Genomic DNA, 20,406 nt, shown 5'->3' with positions numbered 1-20,406 from the left:
TTTAAACAAGTGCTGTTCATTTGAACTTTCTGGTCATTCAATTAATTCTAAGGATTCTATTCAAAGAATCCTGAAAATAGAATTAAGCTGCACATCTGTTTTCAACATTGATAATAATAATAAGAAATATTTCCTTGAGCAGCAAATCAGCATATTAGAATGATTTCTGAAGGATCATGAGACATAATGATGCTAAAAATTCTGCTTTGCATCGCAGAAATAAATGACGTTTGAAAATAGATTCAAATAGAAAACTTATTTTGAATTGTAATAATATTTCAAGTTTTTTTTATTGTATTTTTGATCAAAAACATGCAACCTCGGTGAGCAGAATTCATTCTCTAGTTTCCTAATATTTCATTGTCTCGTGACTAAAGTCTAATGACACAGTCTTTAGTAAACATCTAAACATAATTCATGTTGTTCATTAGGATGAAGATGTTAAACCTTCTCAAGTAAAAGAGCAGCCAGAGTCTGTAGAACCTAAACAAGAACCGATGGAGACGGAGGAGAAGAAACCAGAGATAAAGACAGAGCCGAAAGAGGAGGACGTGTCCAGCACCAACAGCACCACACCATCCGGTCAATCCGCCCAGTCACGCAAGAAAAGTACAAACGTTTTTCTGAAAACATTGAAACCGCATTTAGTAATATCTGCAACTTCATTAATCACATAACATCATCATTTGTTACAGTTTTCAAGCCGGAGGAGCTCAGACAGGCGCTGATGCCTACATTAGAAGCTTTGTATCGTCAAGACCCAGAGTCCTTGCCCTTCCGCCAGCCGGTGGATCCCACTCTCCTGGGCATCCCGGTAAATCCCATACACCTATTTATTGGGCTAATAGTTTATATATATCTCGTTAAATGCTCTAAATATATTAAATAAATCAGACCCGCATCTTCCCAAAAAGCAGATTTTGTCTAATATTAGCCAATTTAATGAATAATTTAAAATATCATTAAAAGCTTTGATTGTTGTTGTTTTTTTTCTTTTCCCAGGACTACTTTGACATTGTAAAGAACCCAATCGATCTTTCCACCATCAAGAGGAAGCTGGACACTGGGCAGTACCAGGAGCCCTGGCAGTATGTTGACGACATCTGGCTGATGTTCAACAACGCCTGGCTCTACAACCGCAAAACATCTCGAGTGTACAAGTACTGCTCGAAGCTGTCCGAGGTGTTCGAGCAGGAAATTGACCCAGTCATGCAAAGTCTGGGATACTGCTGTGGGCGCAAGGTAAGAACTTGAGCTTCTTCCTCTAGGAAAAGAGTGATTAGCTAGATGAATCCTCCACATGAGCTCAAACTCCTCTAAAATGAAACTTCTCTAGATATTTTTTGATTGCAATTCAGTGTTGGTAGTGTTCACGTCATGTAAAACTGTTAAAAAAAAATTATTATTTAAATAAAGCTGAAATAAAACATAAATATTGGATGAAAAACTTAGAAATGTAGATACTTGAAACAAAAATGAGAAATGTTGCCTTGGTTGAGTTTAAGCGGAAATATAAAAATGTTGATATAAAAACAAATTTTTTATTTTGAGTGTTGTATGAAATACATTTGATTATTAAAGGCGTCATATGATGCAATTTCAAGTTTTCCTTTCTCTTTGGAGTGTTACAAGCTGACTGTGCATAGATAAGATCCCTGAAGTTGCAAAGACTAAAGTCTCAAAACCAAAGAGATATTCTTTATCAAAGTTAAGACTCTGCCACGCCCCCCTAAAACGACTCGTTCTAACACGCCCCCACATATCTACCTCACTATGTGAAAATATTTGCATAATGCGCCCAAATATGCACGCAAAGAAAGAAGGCGTGGTTTCAGTAACCACAGTTAGTGTTAAAGCAGCATGTCAGGGAGACGCTGTGTGTTTCTAGGCGAAAGCAAAAGCACTTTATTTGGCCTTCCGAAAGTAGATGTATTTAGGAAATTTTAAGATCATTTACAACAGAACAGCAATGCATTTTATGGACCGTTGAGTGCCATGAAACAGCTTGAAAGATCAAAGACAATTTTTAATATAACTCCGACTGGATTCGTCTGAAAGAAGAAAGTCATATACACCTAGGATGACTTGAGGGTGAGTAATTTATGGGCTAATTTTCATTTTTGGGTGAACTAACCCTTTAAGGGTCTTATAGGCAAGTAATAATATTTTGTAACTGATACGAAAAAAAAAAAAAAAAAAAAAAAACTAAAACTTCAACTAGAAATGAAAACAGGAAATATAAATATATAAGCAAATTAAAAATATTATAATACTATAGTAGGTAGGTAATAAAAAAAGAACTAAAATATCACTGGTGCAGTCTGTGTTAAATAAGTTGCTCTTAACATAATTGCTTTTTCTCGGTCTCCACAGAACGAGTTGCTCGCGATTATGGTAAGGGGCGTTACATTTCCGACGAGTGCTTGCGGTGTTCGGCCAATCACAATGCACTGGGTCAGCTGGCCAATCAGAGCAGACTGCGCTTGTCGGAAGGAGGGACTTTGTAGAAAACGAAGTGTTTGAGAGAGGCGGGGCAAAGAGGACCTACAATAATGTACAGTATTTGAAAAATAATGTGTTTTTTGAACATTAAAGCATGTCAACATATTCTGTTACACCAAATACACAAAATAATGATCTTTAAAAAAGCATCATATGACCCCTTTAATACATTTAATTATAAAAAAAAATCTAATTGCAATTAATTTTGGTGAATTGCTAAAAAATAATAATAATAACTAAAACTTCAACTAGAAATGAAAACCGGAAATATAAATATATAAGCAAATTCAAAATATTATAATACTATAGTAGGTAGGTAATAAAAAAAGAACTAAAATATCACTGGTGCAGTCTGTGTTAAATAAGTTGCTCTTAACATAATTGCTTTTTCTCTGTCTCCACAGAACGAGTTTTCACCTCAGACGCTTTGCTGCTATGGCAAACAGCTCTGTACTATCTCCAGAGACGGCACATATTATAGCTACCAAAACAGGTAACCAATGGCATGATCAGTGGTGTGAGAAATGAGAAGGTGATGAATGACTTTCCAAGTGAGACTGTGATGCACTGAGATCATGCTTGAGATTTTTAGTGCCAAGTTGACTCCATGTTGTTTGCACCTTATAAACGGAGTCATAAAAGCAAGTTCAAAGGTTAAGCGTCTTGCTCTAGGTTACAGTGGTAATACTTTGTGGGTCAATCATTGTGGGTTCTGAATCTCTCAGTTTGCAAGTCTAGATCTTCGCCTACTAGGCTGTTCCTCCCACCAGCCCACAAGTGTTTGTGTAAATCCTGAAAACTTAGTAGGCAGTAGTCTTTAGGGCTGCACAGTTAATCAGAATAAAACCAAATATGGCCTTGTTGCCGACAGGTATCACTTCTGCGAGAAGTGCTTCAACGAGATTCAGGGCGACAGTGTCACCCTGGGAGACGACCCAGCCCAGCCGCAGACGTACGTATCTTCTGCCGCCCAGAAGGCTTTAAGGTTTTTCTTTGTTAAATTACTCAATTTATACTTAAAAATGAGTTGTGCATGTATGAAGGTAGAGTTTATCTTGTACGTCTCTCTGCAGTATGATATCAAAGGAGCAGTTTGAGAAGAAAAAAAATGACATGTTGGACCCTGAGCCGTAAGTTTCGTCATTTTAATGCTTGTAATTTCTTTTATCTTTATTCGAATAGTATATATATATTAATGAATATGTATGCAAATACTGTGAAAGTGTGACGAATTATCCACTCTTGTCAAAATAGTTTTTAACACCACCTTCTGTCTAACAGCTTTGTTGAATGTAAAGACTGTGGCCGGAAGATGCATCAAATCTGCGTACTACATTATGACGTCATCTGGCCATCAGGGTAAGCGTCTTATCCCACTATTCTCCTGAAGAGTTTAGCATGACATGATCCTACAGCTGCTTTGTTTGTCTCTCCTTCCTATAACAGTTTCATCTGTGACAACTGCCTGAAGAAGTCAGGGAAAACAAGAAAGGAAAACAAGTTTTCTGCTAAAAGTGAGTGCTTTCGAAGTGTCTTCCTGCTTGCCTCTCTGTCTGTTGCAGAGTGAAGTAACCCTCTGTGTTTTTCGGATCAGGGTTACAGTGCACGAGACTGGGCTCGTACATCGAGGACCGAGTGAACAAGTACTTGAAGAGGCAGAATCACCCTGAGGCCGGAGAGGTGTTTGTACGGGTGGTCGCCAGCTCTGATAAGACCGTGGAGATCAAACCTGGGATGAAATCCAGGTAACGTCACAGAGAATGAATACGAGTATAGTTCTATCAATTCTATTGAAGTCATTTAAAAAGTAAATTGGTAAAATTTTGAATTCATGTTGACAAAAAAGTCTGGCATGTACAAGGAATTGAAAGGAGCTGATTTTGCATCACATCATTTCTCTGCAGGTTTGTTGACTCGGGAGAGATGGTAGAAAGCTTTCCCTACAGAACCAAAGCACTTTTTGCGTTTGAAGAGATCGATGGAGCGGATGTGTGTTTCTTCGGCATGCATGTCCAAGAATATGGATCTGATTGTCCTTTTCCTAACACCAGGTACCATGCAAATACTGATCAATGGAAAAAAAGTAACAAATTGCATCTTGAACAGGCTATGTTGACTAATTGTCATTTTACTCCTCTTTCCAGACGGGTATACATATCATATCTTGACAGTATTCACTTCTTCAAACCTCGCCTGCTAAGAACTGCAGTTTACCATGAAATTCTCATTGGTTATTTGGAGTATGTTAAGAAACTAGGGTAAGTACCACCTTGAAGTTGAAATATAATATGTATAATTGTGTTTGGTCTTAAAATACTTGTTTTCTTCAATCTCAGCTTAAAATGACAAGTCCACTATAAATAAGCCATTCATAAGTTATTTGCCCAAACAAAAACCAAGACTGTGATGACGCGTTTAATGGTCATCTGCATCGCAAATCCTCAAAAGTTTTTTTTATATTTAAATTTTTTTATTTTTTTTTTAAATGTATGTACATTAATAACACTATACTTTGTATCATATCACCTTTGCATCAAATTGCAAACAATTAGTTAACGCTAATGCAAGGGTGTTTCTAATGCAGCGTCTATGGGAGGGACAGTAAATTTAACATCGTTTTATCTTCTGACTGTCATTATCAGTAATGAAAACACTATTGTGGAGTTTTTCTTTTTCTATTTGAGCAAATGGGAATGCAAAACACATATTTGTGGTCCTCTCCCATTCAGTGCTGTTGAAGTTAACCCAACTATGACGACTTCCGCTGCTGAGAAACCTGGAAATGTGAAAAAAGTCCATGGCATTGGTAGGGTTATGCACTAATGGATTTTATTTTTCCCATCTACAGGTATGTGACTGGTCATATCTGGGCTTGCCCACCTAGTGAAGGCGATGACTACATCTTCCATTGTCACCCTCCTGATCAGAAGATTCCCAAGCCTAAAAGACTGCAGGAGTGGTACCGCAAAATGCTGGACAAAGCCTTTGCAGAAAGAATCATCCATGACTACAAGGTATGCCAATGCTGAATTTGTTTTTAATGGATTCACGGTCTGTTAGTTTTCATTCACAATGGGTTAACGTCACACTGACACATGACTCACTTGTGTTGTGCAGGACATATTTAAACAGGCCACAGAGGACCGGCTTACAAGTGCCTATGAGCTGCCCTATTTTGAGGGTGATTTTTGGCCCAATGTTTTGGAGGAAAGCATCAAGGAGCTGCAGCAAGAGGAGGAGGAGAGGAAGAAGGAGGAGAATACAGCCTCCTCTGAGACAATAGAGGTTAGTCAGAGAGACAAATAGTGTGAATGAGTATTTAATGTAGTCTGTAGCCATTTGTTAAATGTCTTCTTTTTCCACAGGGAACCCAAGCTGACAGCAAGAACGCCAAAAAGAAGAACAACAAAAAGACCAACAAAAATAAGAGCAGCATGAGCCGCGCAAACAAAAAGAAGCCTGGGATGCCGAATGTAGCTAATGATCTGTCCCAGAAGCTATATGCAACAATGGAGAAGCACAAAGAGGTTGGACCTGACTGACCTTTTTTTATTATTTTTTATTTTTTTTTTTTACTTGAATACCATTTGTTTTGCTCTGAATGTGCCAAGTGCTGACCAGAACCCCTCTCGTTTCCTAAAATCCAGGTCTTCTTCGTGATCCACCTGCATGCTGGTCCAGTGATCAATACCTTGCCTCCGATAATGGATCCTGACCCAATGCTGACCTGCGATCTGATGGACGGCCGTGATGCCTTCCTAACACTAGCCAGGGACAAACACTGGGAGTTCAGTTCCCTACGCCGCTGCAAATGGAGCAGTATGTGCATGCTGGTGGAGCTTCACAATCAGGGCCAAGACCGATTTGTGTACACTTGCAACGAATGCAAGCACCACGTTGAGACACGCTGGCATTGCACCGTTTGCGAGGTCAGTCTTCTCTTTGTGCAGCAGTTGAGTCTCTTGCCTTTGTTTGCTCCCATTGTTTGATTTTTATAAACAGATATGGTACTATTTTATCGCCAATTTATCAAGATCTAAGGTTTAAACTAGTAGGTTGTAGGTTTAAACCTCTCAAGGAGCAAACCTTCCTTGACGACTGTATCTCCACCTGTAAATATAACATCAATCTCCAGTCATGCAGCAGTAAATTAACATTCTATGCTATGATTATCCAAAAAAACAAAATAATTCTTCTGATTTCTTTCAGGACTTTGATCTATGCATTAACTGCTACAACTCCAAGGGCCATGAGCACCAAATGGTGAAGTGGGGTTTGGGCCTGGACGACGACAGCAACCAGGGTGGCGAGGCCAACAAGAGCCCACAGGAGAGTCGACGCCTCAGCATCCAACGCTGCATCCAGTCGCTGGTGCATGCCTGCCAGTGCCGCAACGCCAACTGCTCTCTGCCATCTTGTCAGAAGATGAAGAGAGTGGTGCAGCACACCAAGGGCTGCAAGCGCAAGACCAACGGAGGCTGCCCCGTTTGCAAACAACTCATCGCGTTGTGCTGCTACCATGCCAAGCACTGCCAGGAAAACAAGTGCCCCGTGCCCTTCTGTCTCAATATCAAGCACAAGCTGCGGCAGCAGCAGATTCAGCAGCGGCTGCAGCAGGCACAGATGATGCGCCGGCGCATGGCGCTCATGCAGGGCAGAGGAATGCCACCCAGTCTGCCCTCCCCAACTACCTCAGGAGGTCCGGGAACGCCCAACTCTCAGCAGCTGCAGCAGCCTAATACGCCTCAGACCTCGCAGGCATTAGCCAACCAGCCCCAGCAGACGCATCCAAATGTGGCTGCAATGGTGCAACCCTTCCCCAACCAACCGCCTACGCCCGGGTCGCAGGGTAAGTCAGGCCCGCAGTCCTCGCCTCTGCCCCAGCAGCAGTCCCCCCTGCCCATGCCGCCTCAACAGCAGCCGCAGCCCTCTCCGCAGCAGCAGCAGGCTTTGAAGGTTGCGAAACAAATAGAGATGATGACCAAAGTTCAGCAACAGCAACAACAACAGCAGCAGCAACAACAACAACAGCAGCAGCAGCAGCAAGACTACAGGATGAGTGTGAATGGCATGCAGATGAACCAACCTCGCATGATGACTCCCATGCAGATGATGGCCCCTCGTGATGTGGCTGCAATGGTGCAACCCTTCCCCAACCAACCGCCTACGCCCGGGTCGCAGGGTAAGTCAGGCCCGCAGTCCTCGCCTCTGCCCCAGCAGCAGTCCCCCCTGCCCATGCCGCCTCAACAACAGCCGCAGCCCTCTCCGCAGCAGCAGCAGGCTTTGAAGGTTGCGAAACAAATAGAGATGATGACCAAAGTTCAGCAGCAGCAACAGCAACAACAACAGCAGCAGCAACAACAACAACAGCAGCAGCAGCAGCAAGACTACAGGATGAGTGTGAATGGCATGCAGATGAACCAACCTCGCATGATGGCTCCCATGCAGATGATGGCCCCTCGTGGTCCTCAGATGGTTCAGAACATGCAGCCTGGCCAGTGGCCAGCTGGGATGCAAGGGTCCATGCAGAATCCGCAGGCACCTCCGACGCAGCAAGTGCCGCCGCAGCAGATGACCATGGCCCCGCAGCAGTCTCAGGTAGTGCAGACGCCACAACAGGCACAAATGATGCAGCGCGCTATGATGCAGCAACAGCAGCAGCCGCGGCAGATGCAGGCTGTCATGCCTCCCCAGCAGGCACAACCACAGGCCCCGCAGCAGCAAGGCATGCAGCAAAGAGTGGTGGCCAGCAGCATCGCTCCAGGAGCGCTGCAGGACCTGCTGCGCACATTAAAATCACCAAGTTCCCCTCAGCAGCAGCAGCAGGTCCTCAACATCCTCAAATCGAACCCGCATCTCATGGCAGCATTTATCAAACAGCGGACAGCGAAGTACCAAGCAAGCCAACCACAGCAGCAGAACCCGCAGGCCATGCTCGCAGCTCAGCCGGGAATGCAGAACATGGCTGCGATGCAAACCGGCCCCGTGCAGAGACCCGTCATGCCGCCTCAGCAGCCGCAACCGGCCGCAACCCAAGCCATGGCCGCTCTCGGATCCCAGGGACAGATGATGAACGCTGCACACAACGGAAACCAGCAGCTGTTCCGCCGGCAACTAATGCGCATGACCTGCTGCGCACATTAAAATCACCAAGTTCCCCTCAGCAGCAGCAGCAGGTCCTCAACATCCTCAAATCGAACCCGCATCTCATGGCAGCATTTATCAAACAGCGGACAGCGAAGTACCAAGCAAGCCAACCACAGCAGCAGAACCCGCAGGCCATGCTCGCAGCTCAGCCGGGAATGCAGAACATGGCTGCGATGCAAACCGGCCCCGTGCAGAGACCCGTCATGCCGCCTCAGCAGCCGCAACCGGCCGCAACCCAAGCCATGGCCGCTCTCGGATCCCAGGGACAGATGATGAACGCTGCACACAACGGAAACCAGCAGCTGTTCCGCCGGCAACTAATGCGCATGCAGCAGCAACAGCAACAACAGGGAGCAATGCCTCCAGGACAAGGGAGATTCCCACAACCTCAAGGCGCGGCCAGTTACTCGCAAATCCGCATGCAGCAGCAGATGGCCATGCAGGGAGGCGCTGGGCCCATGGGTCAGATGCCGCCCATGGCTCAGATGGGGCAGCCTGGCATGGGCATGGACGCCCAGCAGAACATGCTGCAACAGCGCATGCTGCAGCAGCAGCAGCAGATGCTGAAGCAGCAAATGGGATCGCCGGCTCAGGCTGCTTCCATGAGTCCCCAACACCACATGCTTGCAGGACAGCCGCAGGGAGCTCACTTGCCCGGACAGGCCATGGCCAATGCGCTGGGCAACCAAGTGAGGTCGCCTGCACCCGTGCAATCGCCCCGCCCCCCGTCCCAACAGCCGCCACATTCCAGCCCGTCCCCGCGCATGCAGCCCCAGCCCTCGCCCCTGCACTCCGGCGCGTCCCACCCCAGCCTGGCGGGACCCATGCCGGGCCCCATGGACCAGGCTCACCTGTGCACACCCGAACAGAGTGCAATGCTTCCGCAACTGAACACGCCAAACCGTGGAGGGCTTCCCAACGAGATGAGTATGGTTGGGGACACATCGGGAGACACGTTAGAGAAGTTCGTCGAGGGATTGTAGCATTAAGTGACGTTCTTCTTGAGGAGAGAGGTGTGTTTTCTACACAGGAAATTAGAGAAGGCGACAAAATGAACTGTAATAGGTTTACACAACCAATGGACTTTTTCTTCCCTGTTGGAGGGATTGAAATTACTGTTTAAAGAGCAGAATCACAAAGGGTATTTTTCTGGGAGGGTTGTCGGACCGGCCGAAATGCAGTCCTGGTCTACGAGTTACATTTTTAATTGTTTTGTTTTTTTTCAAGGAGGGGGTTATTTTGAGCATATGGACTTTTTAAATGGAATTTCTCAAGGCAAAATATTTGATTTTATTATTGAGGATTTTCGTTTTGTATGTTTGCAAACTGAAATGCGTTTTTTTTTTTTTTTGAGTGTGTGTGCGTGTGTTTAGGGACTGTAAGATACTCGGTGTGGAATTAGGATCAGGAGCAATCCTCATTCCTGTCTGATACGTTTTCACATTTACCAGGTTTGGAAAAGGACGCGCCGCCTTTTTCTCTCCAAACTGTGGAGTTTGTACAGAGGACCTGTATTCATTTGTACAGAAAGGAGCTTGGCTACTGCACACACACACACACATGCGAACACACACGAACACGCAAGCAAATTGTGAAAGTTGCTCTTATTTTTCAAGGTGCCCAAATGCGTTAATTTATTGGCCTGGATTCAGTAGTTGTCTCTTAAGATATAGGAAGATGTTCCTGTTTTTCCTCGTTTGATCTCTGAAACATCAATGATGTCCCCTCCACCTCGCGTATGAGGCCGGAGCTTCGTCTGACTGCTGATTTGTTCAAAGAGTTCTTCAGTCAACCTCTTTTGTTTTTCTCCTCATGAAACTTGAATTGAAGGTGAACGATTCTTTAATGTAAATCATGCAGCTTGATGACATACTGTAAATAAAAGGAAAAAAGATTGAGATCGCTGTATAAACTGGTTAAGAACTTGTTTCGTACTTATATACCATATTGTTAAATAAACTGTGTGCAACAGATGCAACCATTGTGGTGACTTGGTTTGCGTGTTTTCGCAATTCTGATTTTAGGTAATTAATATGCATAAGTTTTAAACTAACACCTGACTGTTTTCACATAAAGCCTGTGCAATTTCAAACAAGTAGTGGACTAGAGCTAGTAGTTTAATTAATTGAATTGAGGGTTTCTTTGTTTCTGTGATTGGGAGATGCATGGATCCGTTTCTCTGGATTCCATCAAGATTGTAATCACCTATTTTTTTTGTTTCCTGGAAACATATTTGATTAGATTCCTTATCCTTAAAATCATTTCACAGTTCTTTCTTTTAGATCTAAAAGTTCAGTGTAGGATTTATTTATAGAACTAATTAGGTTTTTTTTTCATTTCTGATTCGCTTTATCTAAGGGAGAAGTGCATGTACCAGAACATTACATCTGAAATGCAATTATTAAATGTGCCACAGAAGTTTAACTTTCTGACCGTTTTACTTTTTTCAGCATGAGATTGGAGTGTGTGCTCACCACTGGCTTCACTGCACCTCCGGGTGCCTGAACGGTGCCACTGCAGTTTAGAGCCCTTGTTCTGCAATTCACAATTTCTGAGCAACACTGCATTTGTTTCAGCTTACAGGTTAGGATGTGATCAAATTTATAAAAGTTGCATTTTTTTTTTTTAATCATGAACATGACTTCTCTAAATGTAAGCACTGCTGTGATTGGACAGGAGGTAATCTCATTCCGACCAATGATTGCAAGTGTGGTATTGCTTAATGATTAGTAATTTAGCCAAAAAAAAAAAGTAAATGTCAAAATTTGGCATGTTTAGTGAAAATGCAATTGCTCTATTGCAAGTGTAGCTCCATGCACACTGGTGAGAGAAACCCTGCTAGGAGCGATCCCGAGCAAGATATGACTAACAAACCAGTAGCAAGCAAAAGCAACTACAGCTCAAAAACGAAATATGGTAGTTGCTCCTCTACTGCGTGCTTAATCCGATTTACAGGAATTACAATTGCATTTTTCATTAAACCCACATATCGTGTACATGGCTTGTTAATGCATTGACCGTCACTTTTCTGCCCACTAACAGCTGTCTGAGGAGTGCTGAATCAAATCACAGAAACTGAGGTAGGCTACATGTCTTCACTTGTCTTGTGGAAACTACAGAAAATGGTCTGTTTAAATGCAGCAGCCTCTTTGCCTCTCTGGCTGTTTTAACCAATTGTTAATTAGTAACTTTACTGATAATTGTTGGACAGTAACCAGTCATTGTAACATAAAAACATGAGTTTTATGCTTTAATGTCAATTGGAATGTCAAATTTAGTCAATTATGACATGTCAATGCTTTTTTTTTTAATTCTGGCATCCAGTATTAATTGGTATGTTGCAATTGTGACTTTTTAGTTAGTTAGTTTCTCATAATTATGACTTTTTTTCAATAAATTATGATTTGCCAAAGCATTTTTATATAGCGGAATGGGCTTCCATACAAATGTCTAATGTCACTTTGGTCAAAAACACAAAACGCACAGCTGTGAGAAGTCAAACATTTTCGGTATTACTGCTTTAATTATCTTAAAGTAACCCCTGTATTTCTTGGGGGGGGGATGCCAATGCTGTATTTAAATGCATTTGTCACTCTCTTGCAAGTTTGCAGTGTGTACGTGACCTCTACTCGTTCTGTGTGTTCCGGAACGCAACAAACGGTTTGATACAAATGCTGGAACGGTTCACTGATGGCGCTTGATGCATTTGACGATTTAAGCTGTGATCGCGCTGTATTCTATTGTTTTTCTACGTTAACGTGAGCTATGGTCTCACAGTTGCGCCACATTTTAAGACACCGTTTCTAAACAGGTTCAAAACTGCTTTGCGTTTGTAAAGCAAGAGTGTGAACGACCCATAGTAACTCTATGGGTAATTTTTTTTTTTTTAGGCTATGTGGCCTTTTTGAATTGTTGCATGCACACGGAAGCTTTTTTTCTTTTTTTGAATTACAAAAATTAGTTTATAAGAAGCTGGCCAGTTGTGAAATCCTAAACTCCATCTAAAGTGATTTAAAACGGCATTCCGTTCATTCTTTTGTAATCCCATCATTTATGAGCTCAAATTAATTTAATGATTACCTGGAATATTTGTACGTTTAAAAAAAAAATCCATGCCATGCCGCAGAAGCGCTGGAACGGTTCACTGATGGCGCTTGATGCATTTGACGATTTAAGCTGTGATCGCGCTGTATTCTATTGTTTTTCTACGTTAACGTGAGCTATGGTCTCACAGTTGCGCCACATTTTAAGACACCGTTTCTAAACAGGTTCAAAACTGCTTTGCGTTTGTAAAGCAAGAGTGTGAACGACCCATAGTAACTCTATGGGTAATTTTTTTTTTTTTAGGCTATGTGGCCTTTTTGAATTGTTGCATGCACACGGAAGCTTTTTTTCTTTTTTTGAATTACAAAAATTAGTTTATAAGAAGCTGGCCAGTTGTGAAATCCTAAACTCCATCTAAAGTTATTTAAAACGGCATTCCGTTCATTCTTTTGTAATCCCATCATTTATGAGCTCAAATTAATTTAATGATTACCTGGAATATTTGTACGTTTAAAAAAAAAAATCCATGCCATGCCGCAGAAGCTTTTTTTTTTTTAAAGCTATTATTGATGGCAATGATAAAACAACGTCTAAAATTAAAAATGTAATTTTGATCAGTTTTGTCTAAACTGCATGAAAATGTAGAGTTAACACGAAGAACTACACCGCATTTGAGGAGTTTTTAGTCGTAACAGTAAGGTGAACTAGAATCCACATGATCTACTGTAAATGCGTGACTGATAGCTGGCTGTTTTACCTCCAGCACAGTATGTGCTCCTCACTGGAGTCACTGCGCCGCCTGCTGTCTGAACGAGGCAACTGCAGCGAAGAGCGTGGCGCACTTCATTTCTGAGCGCACTCGACTCCCATTTGGAAATGATCACATTTAGCTAAGACGGATCTTCTTTTGCGTTTATGAAATTGTAATATTTTTGATGAGACAAGAATGGTTATTTATGCTTGATCCTTTTAATAAATCAAAACATTAACCCATTTCAGTAGAGGTTTTGTAATTGAAATACATTTAAAATGGGTGGAAAGCATTTGAGACACTTCATGTTTGTTTCATTTAATATTTTCCTGACGCTAATTTCAATTTACATATGGAAAAGCTGTTAAAGTACAGAATCAATGGACTGAAATGTGAATCATTTTACAAGAAATATCAATATTTAACATGTTTCACTGGATGATGATTCTTGCTGTGCCAATATCTCTCATCTTTTCAGGTAAATTCAGGAGTGCAGTTCTCGCTGCACAAACTGCTGAACTGTTTTGTCCAATCTGACAATCGTCTTATCAGACTCCCACTAAAACGACAATGTCACACCTGCACAAACATTCTCAAGTAACTGGTATATTCATCTTGCATCTTTCCAGATAAACTTTTTTTCTTTTCTTTTCTTTTTTTTTTTTTAAATTGTGAATGTACTGAGTCTGCCCTTTTTATCATTCTATTTATTATGCTTGTACAGCCTTGGTTGTATAAATGTGCTTTTAAACTAAACTAAATTAAATTCAGAAATGCAGCTATGGCAGCACAAACGGCTGAATTCTTTTTTTTCTCCAATCTGACAGCCGTTGGATGGACAGACAAATTTCAATCGTATCAGCTTAAAACACGACTCCCACTAAAACGACAATGTCACACCTGCACAAAGATTCTCAAGTCTTCATATAAACAACGTTTGTTTGTGTTTAGTGTGCGATGATGACCTCCGATGCACGTGACGCCCCCTTTGTGCATCCACGCATGGCTCTAATAAAGGCAAAAGAAGTCCGTCAGGCTGAACTCCAGCACAGGTGTCAGTGCTTCTCCAGAGCTTGAGTGAGGAGCTGATTCAGCCGCGAGATCATCGGACGAGGGTCTTCGTTCAGGCCAGCGGTGATCATGGCGTTGTCATATATCTGGTATGTAAAAATGGCATGTAGTTTTTAATTAGAGATAGGATTGAGATGAGAGAGTGGGGGAAATGGTTTCTTTACCTGCTCGAGGAGAAGCTGTGCCAGCTCAGGGTTTGAGTCCTTCAGTGCATGAAGCTTCTTGATCAGATCATGTCTGCAAACATACGCTTGATGTTAGAGAAATTACAGCATTTCTACAATTCAAATATGCGCTATATATATATATATGTCCAAACAACTGGTTAAAAACATCACAATAATCCACATGACTCCAGTCCATCAATTAACATTTTCTGAAGCAAAAAGCTACAAATCCATCATTAATGTGTTTTAACTTCAAACTGTTGTTTCTGGCTAAAATACAAGTCCTCTATTCATAACATTGCCTTCTCCAGTAAAAAAAAAAAGTCTCAGAGAGAAGTAAGTCAGGTGAGAAACATGCACAGCTCAAGCACCGTTTAAAAGTGAAAGCAGTCCAACAGAGCGCTAAACAAATATGTTGGTTGATTCTGATGTGAGAGGAAAACAAGAGATGGACTGTTTCACTGGAGGAAGCGTTATTAAGGATCATGGACTCGTATTTTGGCCAGAAGCAATGGTTTTAAATTAAAACGCCTTTGTTTCTTACAAACATACAACTTCTCGCTTCAAGTCATTAACTGATGGACTGGAGTCGTGTGGATTATTGTGATGTTTTTATCAGCTGTTTGGACTCTCATTCTGACGGCACCCATTCACTGCTGAGGATCCATAGCAAGTGATGTAATGCAACATTTCACCAAATCTGATGAAGAAACAAAACTCATCTACATATTGAATGGCCTGAAGGGGAGTATATTTTCAGAATTTTTTCATTTTTGGGTGAACTATTCCTTTAAGACACATCAGCAATATAACATTGTGTTCATCTGCAGTTTATTTATCTGGAGATATTGGACTGTTTTGTTTTCATGCAAACTGTCAGATTGATTACTTGTGTTCGGCTGGAGTGTTAAAGTTAATGTTAACTGTCTCGTACCCAGTGTTGATCTCCAGTGTGGGCTGCAGGATCTGGGCTCTCTCCTCTGAGCTGCGGGCGAGCTGCTGTGTGCGCAGGAAGTGTCGAGCGGCGCCCATCTCCAGCACCGTGATCATAGCGGGGTGTGTGTCCAGACGCGGAGTCACCTGTGGAAACATTGGTAAATTAATGGTAATAAAGATAAATCACTGTTGTCAGGTTTCCACACATTTGTGGGTAAAAATCACTGTTTGAATTTGCTAAATTATGTAAACGGCTGAGCATTTACAATTAAGCAGCATGTCGATCATCATCATAATACAAAGAGTGGTCCGGATTTATTACAAGGCTGATTACCAAACAAATAAAATATTGATAAGAGATGAAATTACTATTATAGAGAAATAACAAACTTATGAAAAACAAATGTAAATTTGTTTTCATTTGTATGCAAATGAAATGCATAATTGCAAAGTATATATATATTAAATTAATGCATATTAATTTGTATTGTTGTTAATGATACAAAAACAGACATTAAATATTAATTTGGATTATTATATGCAAGAAAAAGGTGATTTGTGAGGTAAAAATCAGACACCACTAATACTAAATAAAATATACAACTGAAAAAATATATTTAAAATTAATGTTAATGCACATAACTCCATTTTAAATAATGCATATTTGAGACGGTTAAACAGTGTAACAGGCTAATTAAAGTTAAAATTGTGCAATTTTTACTTAAAAATTTTATATATATATATATATATATATATATATATATGCAGTTTTTTTAAATTGTATACTGTAATTTAAAGGTGACATATCATGAAAATCTGACTATTCCAGGTTTTAAGTGCTATAATCAGGTCCCCGGTGCATCTACCAATCAAGGAAACATGAAAAAGATGAACACAGTAACTTTGTTTTGGTAAGACTTTCTCGGCAAGCGTCTGAGAAAACGAGCGCGTCTGATTTCACTCCCTAGTGACGTGGCAAAGGGATCTCATAAAATTACCGCCTCTTAATCTACACGTTTCCACCCACGGCGCCGTTATTGTGTTTTCGCAAGTGACAACGGTGTACCAGCTCTAATGCCATGTCGAACGTTTGAGCAGAACATGCTAACTGTTCTGTCTTTGGCTGCACAGACGAGCACAGAACACTATTTACAGTCCCAGCCTCAGAGGAGACAACAGAGCAGTGGATTTATTGATTTATTTACTGTATATTGCTGCTGCCACACAGATCTAAAATAAACATGTGATTTATTTCCCAGCTGTTTACCTTCACAGACATAACCGACTGTTTTTGTAACTCGTGTGTGTTTTTAACATAAACTTGTGTGAATGAGAACTTAGTTTAGTACTCACATGCTGTGACAGCCGCTTTCTGTCCGTGTGCTTCAGATGTGTGAGCTCAGAAAACCGTATATCAGAAGTTTAAACTCATATGGTTTAAAACACATGATTTCAGCGCGATAAACAACATAATCAGAACCAAAACAGATGTTTTTAGCAGGTCCGAGCTGTAATGTTGCAGCTCTATTCTGGAAAAGGGGGCGGGGAGCAGCAGCTCATTTGCATTTAAAGAGACAGGCCCGAAAAACAGCGCATTTCTGCTTCCACTCAAAATTGGCATTTTCAAAATGATATAATAAATGATCTGTGGAGTATTTTGAGCTGAAACTTCACAGACACATTCTGGGGACACCAGAGACTTATATTAGGCTACATATTGTAAAAAGGGGCATGATATGTCTCCTTTAAGTTCAAGAAATGCATTTAATTGCATGTTTAATGGACAATATTTTATAATAGTACATACAAAGAGTGATCAGAATTTATTACATGGCTGATTACCAAACAAATCAATAAATGGACATGAAATATAGATATTGAAGTTGAAATTATTTGAGAGGAAAGAAATCAGACACTGTTGAATACTAAAAAATATAAATGTGAGAATAAAATATTAAATTAAAACTAATTTTTTTGTTACGTAACAGGCTAATTAAAAATGTAAAAAATATTTTGTACACATGTATAATGCAATTAATTATCTAAACACTTTATATTTTCATAGTATGCACATGCAATTTTTTAAATATAGTTGCTTTTTGACTGATGTTTACTAAAAGTTACCTTTGCTACACAATCAGTATAGTTTTTTGATGCGAGTAGAAGCAATGAATGAGAATGTAATTGTGTTTTTTTGCATGTACATGTGGTTACCTTGATGTTGGTGACTCTCTGTACGAGTGCGTTCCTCATCCAGGCCATCAGATCTTCTGCCTGCTGATCTGTCAGTCGCTCTGATGCTGCACAACACAATCACATCACCACTGACTTACTCGTTTTTAGGTAATTGGCCTTTCATTTATTTGTCTAAATACTTAATTCATATTAACATTGTTTGCAAAACAAGGTAAGGAATCAAGAACATGAACTCATCAATTCAAGAGATGCAGAAATCACTCTTTAGTTGACATGTCTCAGATAATGACAGAAAACGGTGACTGTATTGACTCTTACCTGGTTTGCTGTCTTGAAATTTCTCCTCTTTGTAATGATCTACGACAATATCAGTCTCGGCTGAGATGAGCTTCTTCCTGTCGAACTCTCTGAGGTGAAGCAGCGTGAGCTCATCAAACTGCTCGAAGCAGAACAAGACCTGCAGGAACACACATCTTTTTCTCTTGTTTTGCTGCAATCAAAATTACTTCTCAATAAATCCTTGTGCTTAACTGTAAATGTTTAACCAATTAAATATAGGACCAAACAAGTATTGTTTTATAAATATTGAAATATAAATACAGATTTATTGATTTATTCTATGAATCATTAAGTAATCATTTTTAATAAAAATAAATATTTAAATTAGAGTTTGTTGTTTTGAAGGTTAAAAGGTTAGAGATTAAAAACATGCTTTTTTTAAACAATGTTATTAATTTAATATATACTGTTATATTAATTAGGAAGAGTGAGTTAGGATTAGGTTTTAATATTAAGTGAGCTCTCCATTTTTTTTACCCTGTGGTGTAAAAGAACAGACATTAAATAAAAAAAAAAACATGTTTTTATGTTATTATTCAATATATATTAAAAAAAGTATAATAAAAGTATATTATTAAATGTAGATTTTTATATTATGATGTGGTTTAAACATTTATAATTATGCACCATTTTAATCTATTCTCTTAAAGGGATAGTTCACCCAAAAATGAAATGTGATGTTTATCTGCTTACCCCCAGGGCATCCAAGATGTAGGTGACTTTGTTTCTTCAGTAGAACACATTTGATGATTTTTAACTCCAGCCGTTGCAGTCTGTCAGTCTTATAATGCATGACAATGGTAACAAAATCTATGAGAGTAAAAAAAAAACATGCACGGACAAATCCAAATTAAACCCTGCGGCTCGTGAGGACACATTGATGTCCTAAGACACGAAACGATCGGTTTGTGCCAGAAACCGAACAGTATTTATATCATTTTTTTTTACACCTCTAATACACCACTATGTCCAACTGTCTTTGAGCACGCGCATCCGGTGCGTGAGGTGTGTACGCGCTCTGGCGTAGTTTACGCAAGCGCCGGAAGTGATCTCTCGCGCGTATACGTCACGCATTGTTTACACCAGGGCTGCGCTCCAGTTCACTTTTAGACACGCATTCGCAAACTTCCCTAAGCACTTACCCTCGGAGGAATGCCCGCTGCCATTTTGAAGTGCGTTCCACTTCGTCAAATGGAAATTTACAAAGGGAAATTTACATGGACAGACCCTCGACCCCTCGATTTTGACCGAGTCTGCTTCATATGCACACTTCAGGCCGCTCCATAGACCACAATGCAACACGACTATGACGTCATCGCAGATCGCGTTTAATTTATCCCCACCCCAAACAACTCTATAATATATGAATGATTTTTTTTTTACATTTATAACAGCCCAAGCATGTCTATATGCATATAGAATGCTGCACCAAACAAATTCGTAAGGGGAAACATGTAAACAATAAACCAACTCCATAGCTGATTCTAAGTGATCAAGTGCTTAGGTTGTTCCAGTTCAGCCCATTCCAAGGGTTCCGCCAGTAGTGGGCACTCGTGCAACGTAATCAATGATGTACAGCCGAGTAAATGAGACGGAGGGAAGTTTGCGAGTGAAGGGCATAAAAAAAATGGACTGAAACGCAGCCCAGGGCTGTCCAAACTCGGTCCTGGAGGGCCGGTGTCCTGCAGAGTTTAGCTCCAACTTGCCTCAACACACCTGACTGGAAGTTTCTATGCCTAGTAAGAGCTTGATTAGCTGGTTCAGGTGTGTTTAATTAGGGTTGAAGCTAAACTCTGCAGGACACCGGCCATCCAGGACCGAGTTTGGACAGCCCTGGTTTACACAGTGCACAGTCATTGTAGGTACGACGGCTAATCAAAATGGTACTTACTTGCGCTTATCCGGATTGTTCAAACCGACTTAAAACTAAAAGATTACATTCTCTCGCGCGAACTCATTCGGGAGTGGTGACTTTCCACGTATTCCCAACTTCTGAGCCTGCTCGCCTGAAGTTATGGTTGATTGCTCTTCGGCTGGATATCAACACACCCTTTAACGTAAACCACGGCAGAGCGCGTACACACCTTGCGCATCGGATGCCGTGCGCGCGCTCAAAGACAGTTGGACATAGTTGGTGTATTCGAGGTAAAAAAATGATATAAATACTGTTCGGTTTCTGGCACAAACCGATCGTTTCATGTCTTAGGATATCAATGTGTCGTCACGAGCCGCAGGGTTTAATTTGGATTTGTC

The 20,406-nt window shown here is 40.9% G+C and overlaps 2 protein-coding genes across 2 annotated transcripts in view; one reads left to right on the top strand and one right to left on the bottom strand.

The window, feature by feature from the left end:
• The window catches only part of LOC107601576 (CREB-binding protein-like), a 58,151-nt gene extending 47,529 nt beyond the window's left edge, over positions 1-10,622 (top strand). The window contains exons 16-33 of the mRNA XM_016293812.1: positions 432-609; positions 696-814; positions 1,003-1,242; positions 2,907-2,995; positions 3,374-3,487; positions 3,576-3,632; positions 3,784-3,861; positions 3,949-4,016; positions 4,097-4,247; positions 4,407-4,553; positions 4,647-4,760; positions 5,351-5,516; positions 5,620-5,787; positions 5,868-6,029; positions 6,150-6,431; positions 6,712-7,611; positions 7,951-8,595; positions 8,946-10,622. Of these exons, the coding sequence (XP_016149298.1) occupies positions 432-609; positions 696-814; positions 1,003-1,242; positions 2,907-2,995; positions 3,374-3,487; positions 3,576-3,632; positions 3,784-3,861; positions 3,949-4,016; positions 4,097-4,247; positions 4,407-4,553; positions 4,647-4,760; positions 5,351-5,516; positions 5,620-5,787; positions 5,868-6,029; positions 6,150-6,431; positions 6,712-7,611; positions 7,951-8,595; positions 8,946-9,632 (4,365 nt within the window). The 3' untranslated portion in view covers positions 9,633-10,622. The remainder of the gene's footprint in view (positions 1-431; positions 610-695; positions 815-1,002; positions 1,243-2,906; positions 2,996-3,373; positions 3,488-3,575; positions 3,633-3,783; positions 3,862-3,948; positions 4,017-4,096; positions 4,248-4,406; positions 4,554-4,646; positions 4,761-5,350; positions 5,517-5,619; positions 5,788-5,867; positions 6,030-6,149; positions 6,432-6,711; positions 7,612-7,950; positions 8,596-8,945) is intronic.
• Positions 10,623-14,249: 3,627 nt separating this feature from the next.
• Positions 14,250-20,406, bottom strand: part of trap1 (TNF receptor-associated protein 1) — an 87,836-nt gene continuing 81,679 nt past the window's right edge. The window contains exons 15-18 of the mRNA XM_016293811.1: positions 17,833-17,918; positions 15,617-15,762; positions 14,680-14,752; positions 14,250-14,601 (exon numbers count right to left, since the gene is read on the bottom strand). Of these exons, the coding sequence (XP_016149297.1) occupies positions 14,500-14,601; positions 14,680-14,752; positions 15,617-15,762; positions 17,833-17,918 (407 nt within the window). The 3' untranslated portion in view covers positions 14,250-14,499. The remainder of the gene's footprint in view (positions 14,602-14,679; positions 14,753-15,616; positions 15,763-17,832; positions 17,919-20,406) is intronic.

This window comes from Sinocyclocheilus grahami, unplaced genomic scaffold (assembly GCF_001515645.1).
Source record: "Sinocyclocheilus grahami isolate Dianchi unplaced genomic scaffold, SAMN03320097.WGS_v1.1 scaffold307.1, whole genome shotgun sequence".
NCBI lineage: Eukaryota > Metazoa > Chordata > Actinopteri > Cypriniformes > Cyprinidae > Sinocyclocheilus > Sinocyclocheilus grahami.
This window is presented reverse-complemented; position numbering and strand designations above follow the sequence as displayed.